At 40.9% G+C, this 18379-nt stretch overlaps 1 protein-coding gene across 1 annotated transcript in view; it reads right to left on the bottom strand.

Annotated features, from left to right (window-relative positions):
• Positions 1 to 1826: 1826 nt before the first annotated feature.
• Positions 1827 to 18379, bottom strand: part of LOC117251876 (sodium/potassium/calcium exchanger 1-like) — a 30810-nt gene continuing 14257 nt past the window's right edge. The window contains exons 5-12 of the mRNA XM_033618420.2: positions 16421 to 16474; positions 16016 to 16066; positions 15082 to 15159; positions 13046 to 13188; positions 9021 to 9275; positions 8698 to 8787; positions 7143 to 7309; positions 1827 to 4948 (exon numbers count right to left, since the gene is read on the bottom strand). Of these exons, the coding sequence (XP_033474311.2) occupies positions 4699 to 4948; positions 7143 to 7309; positions 8698 to 8787; positions 9021 to 9275; positions 13046 to 13188; positions 15082 to 15159; positions 16016 to 16066; positions 16421 to 16474 (1088 nt within the window). The 3' untranslated portion in view covers positions 1827 to 4698. The remainder of the gene's footprint in view (positions 4949 to 7142; positions 7310 to 8697; positions 8788 to 9020; positions 9276 to 13045; positions 13189 to 15081; positions 15160 to 16015; positions 16067 to 16420; positions 16475 to 18379) is intronic.

Raw genomic sequence — 18379 nt, 5'->3', positions numbered from 1 at the left:
AGTATAGCATGTCATCAAAAATATCATGAAAAAGTCATAGTATAGCATGTCGTCCAAAATGTGATGAAAAAGTCATAGTATAGTATGTTGATAAAAATGTCATAGTATAGTATGTCATCAAAAATATCATGAAAAAGTCATAGTATAGCATGTCATCAAAAATATCATGAAAGTCATAGTATAGCATGTCATCCAAAATGTGACAAAAAAATCATAGTATAGTATGTTGATAAAAATGTCATAGTATAGTATGTCGACAAAAATGTGATGAAAAAGTCATAGTATAGTATGTCATCAAAAATTTCATGAAAAAGTCATAGTATAGTATGTCGTCCAAAATGTGATAAAAAAGTCATAGTATAGCATGTCATCAAAAATTTCATGAAAAAGTCATAGTATAGTATGTCGTCCAAAATGTGATGAAAAAGTCATAGTATAGCATGTCATCAAAAATTTCAAGAAAAAGTCATAGTATAGCATGTCGTCCAAAATGTGATGAAAAAGTCATAGTATAGCATGTCATCAAAAATTTCATGAAAAAGTCATAGTATAGTATGTCGTCCAAAATGTGATGAAAAAGTCATTGTATAGCATGTCATCAAAACTTTCATGAAAAAGTCACAGTATAGTATGTTGACAAAAATGTGATGAAAAAGTCATAGTATAGCATGTCATCAAAAATTTCATGAAAAAGTCATAGTATAGTATGTCATCAAAAATTTCATGAAAAAGTCATAGTATAGCATGTCGTCCAAAATGTGATGAAAAAGTCATAGTATAGTATGTTGATAAAAATGTCATAGTATAGTATGTCATCAAAAATATCATGAAAAAGTCATAGTATAGCATGTCATCAAAAATATCATGAAAAAGTCATAGTATAGCATGTCGTCCAAAATGTGATGAAAAAGTCATAGTATAGTATGTTGATAAAAATGTCATAGTATAGTATGACATCAAAAATATCATGAAAAAGTCATAGTATAGCATGTCGTCCAAAATGTGATGAAAAAATCATAGTATAGTATGTTGATAAAAAATGTCATAGTATAGTATGTCGACAAAAATGTGATGAAAAAGTCATAGTATAGTATGTCATCAAAAATTTCATGAAAAAGTCATAGTATAGTATGTCATCAAAAATTTCATGAAAAAGTCATAGTATAGTATGTCATCAAAAATTTCATGAAAAAGTCATAGTATAGTATGTCGTCCAAAATGTGATGAAAAAGTCATAGTATAGTATGTCATCAAAAATTTCATGAAAAAGTCATAGTATAGTATGTCGTCCAAAATGTGATGAAAAAGTCATAGTATAGCATGTCATCAAAAATTTCATGAAAAAGTCATAGTATAGTATGTCGACAAAAATGTCATAAAAATGTCATAGTATAGTATGTCGACAAAAATATCATGAAAAAGTAATAGTATAGTATGTCGACAAAAATATCATAGTATAGTATGTCATCAAAAATATCATGAAAAAGTCATAGTATAGTATGTCGACAAAAATATCATAGTATAGTATGTCGACAAAAATATCATAGTATAGTATGTCATCAAACATTTCATGAAAAAGTCACAGTATAGTATGTCGTCCAAAATGTGATGAGAAAGTCATAGTATAGTATATATACTACTTACTTGTGGTGTCGAATAACTCGTCAGTAGGTTGTTCAGAACTCTCCTCGTAATCACGATTATATGACTCCATTTAAAAGACTGATATCACCTTGATCAAAGACACATGGCCTGTTTCCTGGTACCACTACCAGGCCACACAAGATATTTTCGAAGAACATCACATACCACACACACAGCTCCAGTTCACTGTTAAAAAAATAATTTATTGCAGCATGGAATTTTAATTTGAAATACTGATAGTTTTCCTATCAATAGTACATCTTTGCATCCTCTTCAATCCAACGAGCATTTAACAAGACAGTAACATCTGACAGTGTGACACCTCTCAGGGTCTTTTCTCACAGCTAAGACAGTCTGATATACACACACACACAGTCCACCACAATTATGTTGACAAAATGAAATATTTGTTCACACAAAAACATTCTTTTCTACACTGAACAAACACCAGTTTGGTTGAATACAGAACAGTGTTAGAGAAAATACTGAACATACAAAACTGAAGTTGCATCCAGTAGTTTTGAGTTGCTGCACAGTGAATCTGTTCCTTCACTGCTGTAAAGTATTTAATTAACCTATCAAAGTCACCTCAGGGATGAACCATGAGCATTATGGTCACAATATTAGAAGGGAAACTCCACCCGAAAACTCTTACACACTGTTAACTAAAGCAGATAGTGGTGATTCTGTGTTTGTTGCATTTCTGGCACAGTTTGTGTGCACTTTTATTTTGGTTGTGGATAACTAGGCAGTCACATCCAGATGTTTCCAGCAGCTACAGTGGACTTATATTGTAGCAGAAAATATATCAATGATCTAAAACAACAGACACCAAATCAAAGAGTGAGGTTTTTTTTCTAGAGCTGCGATTTTGCACCAAAGTTTAATAAATCTTACATCGTAGACAACGCAAAACTTCTACACCCAAAGAAGCAGTATATGTTAAATTTTAGCATTTTTTTTTTGTGCATTTCACACAATTACATAGATTCTTTTGAAACTAAACAAAAACACATGGCTCGTAAAAACTGCCTGTTCTGCTCAAATAGCCTGTGTTTCGGCCTGGATTTGAAGGTTCGGTTCAGCTGAATTCTCCCACCCCTCCTTCACTGTGACGTAAAAGGCAAGACTCTGAGGTCTGTTTCATGTTGGAAAGGAGTTCAGGAGAGAAGTTAAACCACTGAAGGTCAGCAGAAACCAGGTTTTCTTTTAGCTGCTGTTTAAGGGAAAATTCAGCATATTGTCTAAGTGACAAACAAGAGACAAGAGTTTTTGAAATTGGTCCAGTGTTACTGCAGCTGAAGCAGTGAAACACGCTGCAATGTAATCCCTACAGACAATTGTGCACCCTTGATTTACTTGACCAGTAAAGTTGACCAGAGAGGTCATTAGTCGGCAAGATTTCATTGGTTGCTTAGTTGCTGAAAACCCCCCCAAAACAAACATGAAACTCTATTAAGAGCTGCGCCTTGTGAAAATGTCTGGACCATGTGGGAATGTGATTTGAAAGGACAGACACAGGAAGTGGCCTCGCTCAGCAGTCAGACAGGAGTCAGGTTAATTTCCAGGGCTGGTACCTGCGGTTATTCCACAGGCTAGTTAATAACATGTCGGGCAGGAAATCCAAAGTGTGGGATCATTTTGAGAAGGTGAAGGACGAGCCCAAGGTGATATGTAAACTCATCTTCATTGGTCGACTACAAACATGACGTATCATCTGAAACATGGAAGTAGCTACATGCCCATTAGCCCACAGCGTCATTAACAGGCGGCTCGCTCAGTGTGTGACGTGCACTTGTAGATAAAATATAGGCCTATATTAATGAAGGTTCATTAGTACGGTTTTGTATTTCTCTGTAATGTAGCACAGTGTTAACAATGTTACTGATACTATTCTTTCTCACACCTTCAACTCAAACCATTGTGTTGCCCCGCCCAAAATATAAAATTTAATAATTATATTAATATCGTAAACATGTGGGAGACTAGTCAACTAATGGCCATAAATGACGACTGTTGGTCGACTTGGAAAATTCTGAGTCGAGGGCAGCCCTAACGTGTAGTGTACATGTCATGAACACATTTTTTAGTGTACTATGTTTTGAATGCACTTAAAGGTGCTGTATGTAAGAATGTGGCCAAAACGGTTACTGCGCTCAAATTCAAAATACTGCCGCGAGTCGTGTCCGCCCCCCCTCCCCTACAGATTCGAGGTTGCTGGACAGCGGCACGCTAGAGACTGATTTGTTTGCCCACGGGCGGCTGCCGTGGCAGGGCCGCGTCGCCGCGTCCTTGATCTTCGGTTTTCCAGCGGACCGTTTGAGCAAGTCCGGGTTCTCTGCTGCTAACGCTGCTGCCAGGATACAGCTTAGGAGAAGCCGGCTGCTAATGCTATGTACTGGGACACTGCTAATGCTGCTGCCGGGATACAGCTGAGGAGGAGCCAGCTGCTAATGCTATGTACCGGGACACTGCTAATGCTGCTTGCCGTGCTGCTGTAGCTCAGTCGTAACTGTAACTGATGCTGAGACTCTACTGACTGCGTGACTGGTAGATGACGGTGGGTGGTGCAACAGGCCAAAACACAAATTCAAAACATAAACATGATTTGCAGACTGCAAAAAAATTTTTTAGATGCAAATATTCTGGCTGTACTATTGTTGTCGGTGAGATCAGTATGTTGTATGAACATTATTCCTTAGTCTCTGTGACATATTAGGAGGATTTTATGACTATTTGCTTTATATTTCTTACATATAGCTCCTTTAAGTAAAATGGAGGAGGGTAAATATGGTGCAGTATTAAATGAACAGAGTGACTGTGCACACAGTTATGACAGAGTAGCTGCTGGAAATGTGTATAGACTAATAATGTAACACTATGTTGAGGGTGGACTTTTCCTTTAACATCACTGCTCGTTAAATGTTTCTATTGTGCGCCAAGTCAGCCGTTTGACACCAGGCTTGGTTCTTCTATCTAACACATCCTACATACAGTATCGATGCTGTCTGGACGTACTGAGTCATGTGCAGCGGTGATGTTTGACCCGTCAGCTCAGATTGAAACGGGGCAGGTGAGGATGCGATCCTCCAGCATGACGCTGAGCACGAGGAACACAAAGTACAGTACGAACATGGTGAGACCCAACATTCGGCTCATCTTCCAGCGACAGGCGGCGATGGAGATGATGACGAAAAGGAGCATGAGGAAGAGCAGCACGATGGCACAGAATAGGCCGTTGGAGCGGACGGTTACCGGATCGCCCTTGTGTAGCAGAGTGTACATGAGCCATGGGACTGGCAGCCTAAAAAAAAGAGAGGATAGATGGATTTCTGTCAAGTTTACAATTTACATACTTTATGTGACCAGCACATCAGATCATTCAGGATTTTGAATGCAGAATTTTTTACAAGTAATCAGAATCTAAAATGATTTTTTATGACTTTTTAGCAGAACTTAAACTTGTAGGTGTTCCTCAAGGTTCAATTTTAGTACCTATAATTTTTTACATGCAAAAAATAAATATTTCTCTTCATTTTTATGCATATCTTCTGATTAAATCAAATGTCTCTGATGGCCTTTGCCTTACTTAACCTGTGTTGCTGACAGTAAATGATGGATATTATTTAAATTTATGCAGCTAAAAAAAAGGGGCAAGATAAAAATAGTTTTTTTGAATTTCCCAACTGATCTTGGGCTCAAACAGTTGGTGCCATATTTGACTCCACATTAAAACTTTGATATACAGTACAGGCCAAAAGTTTGGACACACCTTCTCATTCAATGCGTTTTCTTTATTTTCATGACTATTTACATTGTAGATTCTCACTGAAGGCATCAAAACTATGAATGAACACGTGGAGTTATGTACTTAACAAAAAAAGGTGAAATAACTGAAAACATGTTTTATATTCTAGTTTCTTCAAAATAGCCACCCTTTGCTCTGATTACTGCTTTGCACACTCTCGATGGCATTGGCATTCTCTCAATGAGCTTCAAGAGGAAGTCACCTGAAATGGTTTCCACTTCACAGGTGTGCCTTATCAGGGTTAATTAGTGGAATTTCTTGCTTTATCAATGGGGTTGGGACCATCAGTTGTGTTGTGCAGAAGTCAGGTTAATACACAGCCAACAGCCCTATTGGACAACTGTTAAAATTCATATTATGGCAAGAACCAATCAGCTAACTAAAGAAAAACGAGTGGCCATCATTACTTTAAGAAATGAAGGTCAGTCAGTCCGGAAAATTGCAAAAACTTTAAATGTGTCCCCAAGTGGAGTCGCAAAAACCATCAAGCGCTACAACCAAACTGGCACACATGAGGACCGACCCAGGAAAGGAAGACCAAGAGTCACCTCTGCTTCTGAGGATAAGTTCATCCGAGTCACCAGCCTCAGAAATGGCAAGTTAACAGCAGCTCAGATCAGAGACCAGATGAATGCCACACAGAGTTCTAGCAGCAGACCCATCTCTAGAACAACTGTTAAGAGGAGACTGCGCCAATCAGGCCTTCATGGTCAAATAGCTGCTAGGAAACTACTGCTAAGGAGAGGCAACAAGCAGAAGAGATTTGTTTGGGCCAAGAAACACAAGGAATGGACATTAGACCAGTGGAAATCTGTGCTTTGGTCTGATGAGTCCAAATTTGAGATCTTTGGTTCCAACCGCCGTGTCTTTGTGAGACGCAGAAAAGGTGAACGGATGGATTCCACATGCCTGGTTCCCACTGTGAAGCATGGAGGAGGAGGTGTGATGGTGTGGGGGTGTTTTGCTGGTGACACTGTTGGGGATTTATTCAAAATTGAAGGCACACTGAACCAGCATGGCTACCACAGCATCCTGCAGCGACATGCCATCCCATCCGGTTTGCCTTTAGTTGGACGATCATTTATTTTTCAACAGGACAATGACCCCAAACACACCTCCAGGCTGTGTAAGGGCTATTTGACCAAGAAGGAGAGTGATGGAGTGCTGCAGCAGATGACCTGGCCTCCACAGTCACCGGACCTGAACCCAATCGAGATGGTTTGGGGTGAGCTGGACCGCAGAGTGAAGGCAAAGGGGCCAACAAGTGCTAAACACCTCTGGGAACTCCTTCAAGACTGTTGGAAAACCATTTCAGGTGACTACCTCTTGAAGCTCATGGAGAGAATGCCAAGAGTGTGCAAAGCAGTAATCAGAGCAAAGGGTGGCTATTTTGAAGAAACTAGAATATAAAACATGTTTTCAGTTATTTCACCTTTTTTTGTTAAGTACATAACTCCACATGTGTTCATTCATAGTTTTGATGCCTTCAGTGAGAATCTACACAGTAAATAGTCATGAAAATAAAGAAAACGCATTGAATGAGAAGGTGTGTCCAAACTTTTGGCCTGTACTGTATAGGTAAAGAGGTGGTTCAGTAATGCTTTCTTTAGTTAAGGAATCCTTATATCCAATAGTATGACATTCTTACTTTGGTTACAGCTGGTACAGAGAGATGTTCTCCAGCACTTACCCTACAGTGATGTCGAAGATGTTACTGCCCACTGAGCTGGACACGGCCATATCTCCCAGACCTTTTCGGGCCACGATAACACTGGTGATCAGGTCAGGGATTGATGTCCCGGCCGCCAGGATGGTCAGGCCCATGATTTCCTCTGAGATGCCCACAGTCTCACCCACCTGTAAAAGATGAAAACAGGTGTCAGCGCCTTCTCCAGCAACGTATGTTAACCACAGCCTGATGTTTTTACACTTTTAATGTGCAGATTAAACCAGTAAGATGTAACATGTTAATCAATGAGCTTTAGATATGACGGCTGGTAGAGTTTGTTACATTTGGACTCTTTGTGCCAAGCTAACTGACTGCACCTAGTCAAATTCAAATTCAGATTCAAAGAGGCTTTATTGGCATGACCATATGGACACATATTGCCAAAGCACACTGAGGTTCAGTTTTTAAAATGCAATCAATAAAACACTATATATACATTTCTTTGTCTGATGCAAGCTGAAACATACTGATGGCAACAGTGTAAAAAAGGAAAAAATAAAATAAAATGTAATGTTTTGTTAAAATCTTTTCCTGTTACATCAAAATCATTTCTTGTTGATGTGTTCAAAGACCCTTTTTTAAACTGTATGCCCTGTTTTCTTTTTTGTATGAGTCATTCTGACTGTTTGTTTGTTTGTTTTTTTCCTTATTTTTTTGTTTGTTTGGGGGTTTTTTTGCGTGTTTTTTGTGCTTTGTTGTATTTTAGGTAGTGTTGTGTAACATCTTGGCCAAGGGACTACAGATGAAAAATAGCCTTTTGGCTAATTCTGGCATTTTTATACCATGTATATTTATTAATTTCCACTTTCCTTTCTTAAATAAACTAAACTAAATAAAAATAAAAAATAAAATAAAACAAAACAAGATAAAAACAACGGTAATAATGGTATTCAGTGTGGCTGGTAAAGACATACTCTGCTGCTAGACTGCAGCTCTCTGTGTGCTCTCTCAATGAGATTAGTCATTTGTTTTTGTTGGTTATGAGGTCAAATTTAGAATGCTTGTTTTTAAATTTGGGTAAACATTTTGTTCGCACAGGCTAGAGTTTTGTACATTCTGTTAAGAAATGCAGCTCTGTCTCGACGTTGTCTTCCTTGCACATTTGGCAGAAGCACTCCTCTTTGGGGAGCCATGATTGTTTGGCCAGGTTTACACCCACTGAATCAGACTATATTAACCATACAGACATGAGAGTGTTTCAATTTTGTCATTTCACTTTTAGCAAGAATGCGTAGAAGTCAATTAGCCAAAATGTTGGACTGTTCCTTCCAGCTGCTTCTTGTAGGCTCCCCACTCTGTGTTGGTAACTCCTGAGCACACTCTGTGCACTGACGTCCCACCTCAAAACTTTAAGCCGGACCTGTTGTTATGTGGGCAACAGTACCTAAAAGTACGATTTGTGTCATAGCTGTCTACTGGAAAGACACAAGACATTTTCCACACTCAGTACCGAACACAAACGGCACAGTGGTTTTTAAATTTATGTAAACGTGACTTGTGTGAAGTGCAAACCAACCTGATGAGCCCACCACACCATCAGGTAGGAGAAAACTCCGATCCACAGGATGGAGCCTATAAACGTGATGGAAAAATACCGCCTGGATGCCTGGAAAACACAGAGGATGTTATAACCTGCCGTGTCAAAATAAACAGATTTGGAACCAGATGAACAGATGGTGCTTTTTAGTGAAACATGTTAAACTGATTTGTGTGTGTGATAACTGTGCAGTAAAACGTACAGTATTCCTCTCTGAGATGTGATGCAGTAGAAGTAAAAAGTCACATAAAATGTAAATACTCCAGCAGAGTACAAGTACCTCTAATTTGGTTCGTACTCACCAGGTTGCGGACATCCGGCAACGTCAGCCACAGCGGGAACACGATGGGCAGCAGGAACAGGTAGGTGGCCTGCTTGCGTCTGGTTTCAGGCCACTCTAAAGACAACGGTTCATTCTCTTCCTCCTCCTCCTCTTCCTCCTTGTTTTCATCATCATCCCCATCATCACCATCACTCTCACCGGAGTCACTGCTTTCCTCGCCGCCGCTATCATCCTCATCGCTGTCCTCCGAGCCCTCTGAACCCCCCGCTGCGGCCTGCGGGAGAGAGCGCACCAGTGAAACAAAGTGAGTTTGTTGTATCAAAGTGTTCCTCAAACTTTTTCTGTCAGGCAGACATTTTATGTCCCCCTGGTGCATAAACTGATTTCATTATTATGAACTGGTAACAATACCACTGGTATTGGGAACGCTGGTTAGAAAAGGAGCAAAGCTGAATTTCATTTTGAATAAAGGTAAAACATGAGCCGCATGTTCCTATGTGCAGTAAGAAACGACAGTCAAACTTATTAGAAAAATACCTGCTACAGTGACACTATAATTCACAGCTGGACAGGCTTCTTCATATTTTGAATGTAAAGGGATAGTTTGATTTTTTTAACAGCTTTAGTTCCCCATCTATGCTCTCATCAAAGCCACCAGACTCCACTGACAAAAACAGCCATTTTGGCTCGCTGAACATGACATGACAAATGACATTTTTCCGAACAACTTTTTATGTCGGGGCTTCAGGACACTTGGATCACTACGGACGAGCAGTATGGAGATATTTTGTGGTTTCACTTATGTGTTTTTTGGACGTTTTAATCTGGGGCGCCCAGCCTGCATTAGGTGGAGTTGTGCTGCTACCCACTCTCCCCTGGGATCTCCGCAAGTGTTGTGAGGACTCTAAAACTTCACCTGAGCCTCCCTCGGCATATGGGTGAGTAGATAATGGCTGAATTTTCATTTTTGGGTGCACTTTCCCTTTAGCTTCTGTGACAGCACTCGTGCATGCTTCTTCAAACTGGGGGCGTGCAGACTAACATCTACTGTATGTAATAAACTGACTATGCATAATCACCTGATACACCCCACTTCAAAGTATCTGAACTATTCCTTTAACTGGTGTGCTTGCATGACAAGAATTATTTGGTTCTCTTCTCTTTGCTGTCACAAATCTCTCCATTTTGTACTGATCGTTTTGTTTTACTCTCTGAACAACCTGAATCTTTACAGCCTTGCTTGTATCAGAGCACTTGACCTTTTCAATAGTGACTTTTGACTTGTCACAGCAATAAAAGCATAGGTAGAACTGGCAACATTAATAACTGCTCATTTCCAGAAATTACCGCAATGCAACAGTTAATCATTTTATTAGTTAGATCTCTGTTTGACCAGTCAAAATGTCAAAAATGTTAAAATTATTGGTCCATCTACGTCCCAACCCTCACCTATGGTCATGAGCTCTGCGTAGTGACCGAAAGAATAATACAAGCGGCAGTAATGAGTTTCCTCCGTAGGATGGCTGAGCTCAGCCTTAGAGATAGGGTAAGGAGCTCGGACATCCAGAGGGAGCTCGGAGTAGATCTGCTGCTACGGTCAGTTGAGGTGTTTCAGGCATCTGATCAGGATGCCTCCTGGGCGCCTCCCATTAGAGGTGCTCGGGGCATGTCCCACTGGTAGGAGGCCCTGGGGCAGACCCAGAACACGCTGGAGGGATTATATATCTCATCTGGCCTTGGAACGCTAGAAAGAGCTAGAAAGCGTTGCTGGGGAGAGGGACATCTGGAATACTTTGCTGAGCCCGCTGATCCCGCAACCCAGCTTCAGATAAGTGGTTGAAAACAGATGGATGGCTGCAGCACTCCAGCCTGGTGTCACATCTTTAAGCTGTCAACACTTGGGGATATTTCTTTTTTACACATCTTTATACAGAATTTCTGACTTTAGTGACTCCTAATGGTCACATCAACAATGACACTGTCACTGACAGCGCGGCACACACCTTTCCATATTTATGCTTTCATTAGTTTTTTTCCCTTTACACCTGAGTGTTTCTCTTCTCTTCATCACGTAGTGTAACTCACAGAAACATGAGGTAACTGTACGTCATGTGCCATAAATGCAACCACGCACACTTAAATGTTCTCTCTGTGCTGGTGATTCCACTTAAAATGCACTCTGGGGTCTTAAGAGCACTCCAGCTGACCCCGTTCTGAGAGCCTGATTAGGAGGCTGAACGTCTCGCCCTCGATTTCACTCAGGGAAGGATTATCAGGAATCAGAGCGTCGAGGCTGTGACTCATGCAACAGCATAAAGATACAGGGTTAGTGAGTCGGGGGGGGTTGGTTTAGGAGACAATGGATTTCTCCTCTTGATGAAGATGTTTCTGATGTCAGACTTCACACCAGCTGCTGGAAGATTCTAAATGAGTGCATTTACATGGACATGAATAACATGGTTATGAGGCTTGTCCAGGTTATGATCATATTCAGGATGTGGTTTTTATGAGCACAGAGAAATCTGGATATTCATATTCCCCATATACGTGAAAAATACCAGAAATCCAGTTACTCATTGCTGCAGTCTATTTGTGTAGGCGCTGTGACGCTAACAAAAACAAACTGTCAATGAGAGATGAGAGGGACAGGAAATATTAAACACTGCATTGTACATTTACTGCCACTTTACAATTTTTTTCTCTGTTCCAACAGCTGTCTGATCTGAGCACATCTGCGTCTCTCTTCCTCTTTCTTAAATGCACACCCCTGACTCCAGAAATGACTGACAATCGCCGCCATTTTTTGAATTTCTGCAGAAGCCACAATAACCAGGATAACATGCAACAGTAACCCAGTTTCTTTCAGAGTACTGAATCCGCTTTTACATCTGGGATGTAAAAATACTTGAGATGTGGCTGCATTGAGGACTTGGCTCAGATTCTGGAGTTACTGTCTTATCCTTAAGCAAGCCTCCTGTTTGAGTTGATGGTGGGGGTCTCTTGCCTTTGCTGATGCCAGGATTCGAAACCCTGGACGTTCCGAGTGTAGGACGAGTGCTCTAGCCACTACACTAGGGCCCCCAGTTTCTTTCAGAGTAGCATAATTCAGGTAGAATAATCGTGACTTATAAACAGGATACTCCAAAAACATGATAATATACGGGTTATTCATGTCCATGTAAACACACTCAATGTGGTTTCCAGCAGAGAACCATGCCCTCAGATTTGGAGGTGCTGACTCTCATCCCGACTGCTTCACACTCAGCTGCAAACCACCCCAGTGCATGCTGGAGGTCACGGTCTGATGAAGCCAACAGAACCACATCATCTGCGAAAAAGCAGAGATGCAATTCTGAGGTCACCAACCCAGACCCCTTCCTCCCCCCGGCTACACCTCGAGATCCTGTCCATGGATACCACAAACAGGATTGGTGACAGGGGGCAACCCTTGAATGTATGTTGGCCATATAAACCCGACAGATGTTACAGAAATATGTTGAGATTGAATCGATTTGTCGTTTTTCCTGGGCAAGCAGAATATGTCCCATCTCGAGAGAAAGGTTCACTCGGTCTTGTTCAGTGAGTGCAGCTACTAGGCTGTCTGAACTGAGGTTTGATTCAGTCGCATCTCGTCCACACACAGACAGTGTGAACGGTACAGGCCAACAGGCTGACCCAGTCCATATCGGACACTTTAAAGAGTCGTTCAAAAGATTTGTTCGTCCATTTCTGACCATCACTACTTTCATCTCCCAGCTGTCAAACTGTGATTAAGAAGCATTCAAGTGCTTCAAAGTCTAAATATGTTTCATGGTAGCAGGATACAGGTGCTGTTGGGTCTTTATCTCAGTTACTTTGACGTGATTGTTTTGCAAAACAACACAGGGGAAAGAAAAGCATGTGCAGTTAGTGGCTTCTAAAAGTCAGAGGATCAAAATCATTCCCAAAAGCTCAGTTTAAACAAATCTTTGTAAATTATTTCTTGGTTGATTGATGAAGCTTCTGTTTCCAGTATTTAATGAGGCTGAGATCATCTCCGCATACCTTTGTCTCCTCTGGCTGTTGGTCCGTCTTCTCACTTGTCCCTTCCGTCTTTTGAGGCTGTGAGGTGGACGGCTCGGCTGCAGCGCCCCCTGGTGCACCGGCAGCAACTGCACTGGGCGGCTCTGTTGGCTTGTGGTCAACCTCTGGGGAAAGAGGAGGAACGCAGAGTGACCAAATGTACACACAGCAGATATATATGGAGGACTCCGACACTTGATATTCCTCTGAAGGTGTCGGCACTCGTCTAATTTTTTTCTAACAGGAAGTTCTTTTTACGTCACTCTTTGAGACAAAATAAAACCTTAATTTTAGTGCTTGGCTGACAGCATTATTATGCTGTGTGGGCTGGTATGAAGTGCCAGGGGGAGTGCCTGGAGTGTTTGGAGATAAACATGCTCTGCTAATGGAGGAAAAGGGATTCACACACACACACACACACACACACACACAGAGTCCCATCTGCATGTTAATCGTCAGGCTGATTGATTCAGGCTCATTGAGGGTTCTCCAGACTCCCTGCAGCCCTTCTTTACTCTGCACCTCAGACTCTGAAGCACCTCATTACTCCACACTGTGACGCACAAACACACCCACTGAGAGGCTCCACTGATTGTGGAGACCAACCTCCTTCAAACCCACAAACCATCTCTGATCCTCGATACACAACCAGACTTATATCTGTACACACACACACACACACACACACACACAAGAGGGCTGCATCTCCAAAAACGTCCACGAAAAAAAAAATCTTAATATATAATTGAAAACAAGAACACGCAGCCAGAAAATAAAATTAAATTAGCTAAATTAAATTAAAATAGAATTAAATATTCACAACAATATTAAGAAGGTATAAAACATAAATTAATCAGCTTAGCTTAACAAAGACTGGAGGAGAAACTGTTTGCCTACCTCTATCAATATAAACACAGTTTATACACCAGTGGTAAGCATTGTCGCCTCACAGCAAGAGGGGGAGCCCTTCTGTGCAGAGATTGCATGTTCACCCTGTATCAGCGACAGTTTTCTCTGGGTACTCTGGCCTCCCCCCACAGTCCAAAGACATGCAGATTAAGTGGTGACTCTAACCTCCTGAGACCCGAACTTTTGTTTGGTGTGCATTTTTAATTTCTCTCAGCTATCTGGGATCAGTAGGACCTGATAAGTATAAAAAACTAAACATTGTCAACAATAATAAAGTCTTGATGTCCTCCAACAAGACGATAATAAAGTCGTGATGTCCTCTAATAAGGACAAACAGCGTCTTAGCTTGTTACGACTGCTAAAAATGGTCACCTTTATTACTATAAGCATTATTAATCATAAATAAACTAGTTACAACCATTAAATGTGATCAAGTTTTGGATCTTGTCCACTTTTGTGTCGGGATCAGATGCAGACTGACTTTGCAGAGATGGCTGCCATCTTGTTTTTACATGGATTAGTGTATCGTGCTCTTACTACCACTAGATGGCACTTGTTGTTGGTTATATTTAAGATTATTTTATTCAATTAAACAATTAATATTCCTATTATTACTAATCGACTGGTCAGCAGTCACCTGAATAGGCTGTCAGATGTTAGACAGTCGATGTGACGTATATTTTGCTGCAGTGGTTTGTGGGTCAGAATAGCCAGTAAAGCATGTTGCCTTGCATACTGCAAAATTAGACCAGATGCAGTAGAACATCCTGGTACTTTTACTGATACTGCATTTGACATACTAATTATTGAGACATACTAAATCTTGTTCTGGCATTCTATACAGTATGGCAGTATGGGTGTTGAAACACACAATAACATTTAGTTTTCTGCCATATAACACTGTCAGGCTACTGATCTTTTTCAATTTTAGACAGAGCTAGGATAACAGTTTCCACCTGCTTCTACCTCTTTGTGCCAAGCTAGGCTATAACACTTTACAAATCTATCTCATGAAACTGCTATCAGTCCTATCTGACTGTGGGCGTTTATCAAAATGTCAGACTGTACCTTTAAACAAAGAAAGGTATAAATTCTAACACACAACTCACCTTCAAAGTGTCGGTGATGCAACTTGCTCTGTAATTTGCCCGTGACCGGGACGTTCAGAGGCTTTATTTTGTTCTTTGCTGCAATCAAGAGAATCATCGCTCATATACAACGAGACCTTTTTATATCAACTGAGAAATACGAGCAGCTTAGTTAACATGCCTTCGACCTTATACTCACACTCTGACCATTTTAGGAAAGACTGGCAAAATAATAATGAGCCATTTAAACAAAAACAGGACTTAAATAAAAATGTAAACATACATCCCTCCAGATTTTTGTGGCATTTTGTTTTCCTCAGAGAAGAATCTCTAAATGGCATTTTCTGTGCAGGATAAATCTTGGTACATAGCAGTGGGAGAGTGTTTATCTTCTCATACTCTTGACTGAGTCAAATCAGCAACTGAACAAAAGCATTTACACACAAACTATTTTTTAAAAAAAAGTGTAATTTGTTTTTGCTTCAGTTTGGAGACTTTTTCAAAAATTCACATTTGTTTTAACTGATATGGGAAAAAATGTAAGATATTGTTGATACGTTTACTCTAACTTAGATTGTGCTTTACAAACAAACCACATTTAGACAGACGATGCACTACTGAATCCTTCGAGACTCATCTTGAAGCCTTGTTAAAAAAAACATCCTGATGGAAGAGTCTCATGAGCACAACCTGAGATTCTGTAACAATCCTGTGAGTATTAGTATCATTATATACTATATATTATATATTTCAAACAGCCAGTGTGTGAAAAAAGGTCAGTGATCCTCACAACAACAACAACATCAACAACACAGAAACATGCGGTGCAAACAAACCAACATGCAGCCATCCAACATGTACAAACCACCATCTAATATAAACAACCATGTACAACCAGTCCACAAACAAGACAAGACTGAGCACCACCACAAGACGCAGCACACAGATGTCTTACCTTTCCTCTGCACTGACCCCTCCCCTCTGACATCACCATTAAAGGATGTCTCTGATTGGCAGAGATACACATGACTAAATATCATTATCAGTCTCCTCCAGTTATATGACACTTTAATTACATGCAACTATATATGTGTATGCATTAAAAAAAATCATTTTTGAAATTTACTCTTGGTCCGATGATGAAATGAAGCTGGAAAGTCAGAATTTTGCTCCTCAAGTTCCTAAATTATAATTCAATTATTTTTAACTGTCTCAAAACAGTACAAAAAATAAGATTTAAGTTTGTTGACTTATTTGATACACTGTCAGGGTTGAACTGCACAGAACACACCCATGAACCACGATCACAAGACACACGACACGAAACAACAGTGAGGCAACATCTTGTTGCCGCTCTTACCTCTCCTGACTTTCCTCGGCCCAGGGGTTTTCACAGCTCCTCTAAGAGCTGCCTCTGAGGATGGAAACCCACAATGACCATTTTAACGTCATCTGAGCCACAGGCGTTTATTTGTTTTCTTTGTGACTGCACCTTGTGTCCACTCAAACTGACAGTTATGATCTGTGTCTGTGCTGTTCAGTGCCTTCTTGTGACGATGGGACCGATTCTTTTCACGGTATTGTTTCCTTACAGTTGTTATGTGTAAAAATATCAAACCTTTCGAAGCTTTTAAGTTTTGATATTTTTTGCAAAATATGTTGCCAGTTTCTCCGTGACACTGTTGCGGCACATGCACATCCCTGCCCATCCCACAAAACCTCTCTTCAATTACCAGTCATCATTAAGCTATAATTATTAAAGATAAAATATTTATTTTAATGCACTGATTCAGCATCCCACATGTATGTAGTTAGGCTATGCAGCTAATTCTTATGTTCCAAAAATGCCAATGACCAACGATCTGTTGTTTTTTGAGGGGCAAGTAGCAGACGACCCAGTAACCTGTGTGGTCTTGTGTTGCGTTCATGTGGTGTTGGAATAATAAAAAAAATGAGTTTTTGATCATATTTGTCATCTGATCCATTTCCATCGCTCTTCGTTAGCATCAATGTGTTGTTTAAAGGCACAGAGCAATCAAATATAACATCTTCTCTGTAGCATCGATGTCATTTCAACCACACATTTTAAAGGGATAGTGCACCCAAAAATGAAAATTCAGCTATTATCTACTCACCCATATGCCGACGGAGGCCCTGGTGAAGTTTTAGAGTCCTCACATCCCTTGCGGAAATCGACGGGGGGACGGGCAGCACACCTAATGGCAGACGGCACCCCAGACTAACGTCCAAGAGCACAAAATTGAATCCACAAAGTATCTCCATACTGTTCATCCATAGTGATCCAAGTGTGCTGCAGCCCTGACATAAAAAGTTGTTTCGAAAAACGTCATATGAACTCTGTTTTTAGCCTCACTGTAGCCTGTAGCTCTGACTGCTTCTCTGTGCTCCGCGTTCACGTGTGCGCGCTCAGGGTGATCGGTGATGCACGGTCTCTGAAGAGCAGCAGTCTCGTCAGTACTGATGTCCAGATTCTCAAGTGCAGGCATCGCCAATTCCCAGTCTGAGCAGCAAAGACTTTCCTCATCCGTTGGCATTGCTTTGCATTTGAAACAACTACACCACCAGGTTTCCAGTGCTCGACTCCGGCATTCTGCGGCTGGCTGAGGGTTAGGCTCATGAGCTGCGGCGGCTGCTTCGAACAGTAGCCTGAGTTCCGTCCGTATACTCGGGCTCAAACAAATACGGCTCAACAAAGAAATGCTGTTCCTCCTCAATTTCAAAGTCTTCAGACATGTTGGGCTGTCCTTTGCTAAAAGACCGTAGTGCAAATTATCTTTTAGCGACTGTGGCTACCGTTGTCTCCCCCTGCTGTGCACGTGTCACGTGATGTAAACACGGGTGAGCAAAGCTCATGCTTTCGGTGGTCTCGTGCAGGCGCACACACGTGAACGCAGAGCACAGAGAAGCAGTCAGAGCTACAGGCTACAGTGAGGCTACAAACAGAGTTCATGTGACGTTTTTCGAAACAACTTTTTATGTTGCAGCTGCAGCACACTTGGATCACTATGGATGAGCAGTATGGAGATACTTTGTGGATTCAATTTTGTGTTCTTGGACGTTAGTCTGGGGCGCCGTCTGCCATTAGGTGTGCTATCTGCTCCGCCCACCGATCTCCGCAAGGGATGTGAGGACTCTAAAACTTCACCAGGGCCTCCATCGGCATATGGGTGAGTAGATAATGGCTGAATTTTCATTTTTGGGTGCACTATCCCTTTAAAGCTAAAGAACACACCAAAGTTGAAAGAACATCCATCCGAAGTGTACATGAATGCATCTTTTGCCTTGGCTGGCAAAGGTC

Source organism: Epinephelus lanceolatus, chromosome 2 (assembly GCF_041903045.1).
Source record: "Epinephelus lanceolatus isolate andai-2023 chromosome 2, ASM4190304v1, whole genome shotgun sequence".
NCBI classification, from domain to species: domain Eukaryota; kingdom Metazoa; phylum Chordata; class Actinopteri; order Perciformes; family Serranidae; genus Epinephelus; species Epinephelus lanceolatus.
This window is presented reverse-complemented; position numbering and strand designations above follow the sequence as displayed.